Source organism: Etheostoma spectabile, chromosome 17 (genome assembly GCF_008692095.1).
Source record: "Etheostoma spectabile isolate EspeVRDwgs_2016 chromosome 17, UIUC_Espe_1.0, whole genome shotgun sequence".
Taxonomy (NCBI): domain Eukaryota; kingdom Metazoa; phylum Chordata; class Actinopteri; order Perciformes; family Percidae; genus Etheostoma; species Etheostoma spectabile.
The window spans coordinates 16,510,789-16,512,345 of record NC_045749.1 but is presented as its reverse complement, the minus strand read 5'-3'; the positions used below and the strand labels follow the sequence as shown (position 1 = coordinate 16,512,345).

At 45.0% G+C, this 1,557-nt stretch overlaps 1 protein-coding gene across 5 annotated transcripts in view; it reads left to right on the top strand.

The window, feature by feature from the left end:
* slc29a3 (solute carrier family 29 member 3) overlaps nt 1–1,098 on the top strand; it is a 6,541-nt gene extending 5,443 nt beyond the window's left edge. For all 5 annotated transcript variants that reach the window (XM_032541094.1, XM_032541092.1, XM_032541093.1 and 2 more), the window contains exon 7: nt 338–1,098. In XM_032541094.1, the coding sequence (XP_032396985.1) occupies nt 338–971 (634 nt within the window). In that variant the 3' untranslated portion in view covers nt 972–1,098. The remainder of the gene's footprint in view (nt 1–337) is intronic.
* The last annotated feature ends 459 nt before the right edge of the window (nt 1,099–1,557 follow it).

The following is a 1,557-nucleotide window of genomic DNA, read 5'->3' as shown; positions in this document are numbered from 1 at the left end:
AAAATCATCACATCCGCAACCAGGATGGCTGCGCCCGTAACGGCAAACTCAACGACTCATAGCAGAGCTCCACAAACCAATGGGTGACGTCACACATGCTCTGTCCACTTTTTAAATTGTCAGCTACTGTTTGATTCAGCTTAAATCATTATTTTAGTCTTTATTTATTTAAGGCTGCATTTAACACAGTTTGACTAATCACATTTAAAATGCATTTTAAAGGCTAACCAGGCCTTAAAGACAGCATTGGGACAATTTAATGATCCAAACTAATGTTTAGGGGACAGGTTCAGTACATCTGGTCAAAGATTTTATGTTCTGCTTTTCTTCTCTCTAGACACTACATGCTTGCAGCAACGTGCACCAGTTCTGGAGTGATGAGCGAGGAGGGAGCAGCAGCAGCGGGCACAGGGAAAACCGTCTCCATCCCACCCCTGCAGCCTATCATCAGGAAGACGTGGGTGCTCGGCCTAAGCGTCTTCTACGTCTTCTGCATCTCTATCATGGTGTTCCCTGCAGTATCCTCTGGGATCCAGTCTATCAACAAAGACAGCGGCAGCCCCTGGACGACCACTTACTTTGTACCCCTCACCAGTTTCCTCCTGTACAACGTAGCAGACTTCTGCGGCAGGCAGGCCACAGCCTGGCTGCAGGTTCCAGGTCCCACCAGCCGAGTCCTGCCTGCACTGGTGCTGTGTCGCTCCGTCATTGTGCCACTTTTCATGTTTTGCAACTACCAGCCGAGGGACCACATCCACACTGTGTTGTTCAACCATGACTTATACCCTGTGGTCTTTAACTGCCTGCTAGGCCTAACTAATGGCTACTTAGGCACTCTGCCAATGATTTATGGCCCTAAGGTGGTACCTCGAGAGCTGGCAGAGGCCACAGGAGTGGTCATGTCCTTCTTCCTCACTCTGGGACTGGCTATGGGATCTGCTTTCTCTGTGCTTATTGTGCACTGCATCTGACCAGAACAGGGGTGTTGTTCTGCTATATAGCAGACAGAAGCTGGACAGTGAATTCTAACGAATACCAGAGCTTCCCAACACTGTGACGCTAAGTGCACCAGTAAAGCCATGAGGGAAAAGTGCAGATAAGCTTCTCATTTCCACTCTTAATCAAAAAGCCTTAACTACTTCATACCTCACAGTAATATGTATCTTGTTTACATTGATGTGGCTCACGATGTGAGGATGACTTTGTTCGTCGTGACTTGGTCTCTACATATTTAAGATCAGGTAGTGGCTCTCCAAGCAGCATTAGCAATCTAAGGGACACCTCATTAAACACCAAATGTTTTTTTTTTTGTATTGCAAAAAATATTGCAGATTTATTTGGTTTTGGGTGATAATTTGTGGTACATAATAAGTTGTTATGTAGAGGGTGTTTCATGTTATGTTTGTTCAACTGTAGTAAAATATGCAGATGGTAAAGAAGAACCACATCTCAGTAAAGGATACAGCTGGAAAAACATGGCTGATTGTAATGTGCGTTATGGTCTTTGTTAGGTCCTTGTAAATTCTGGAGTGTGGTCTAGACCTACTCTATCTATAA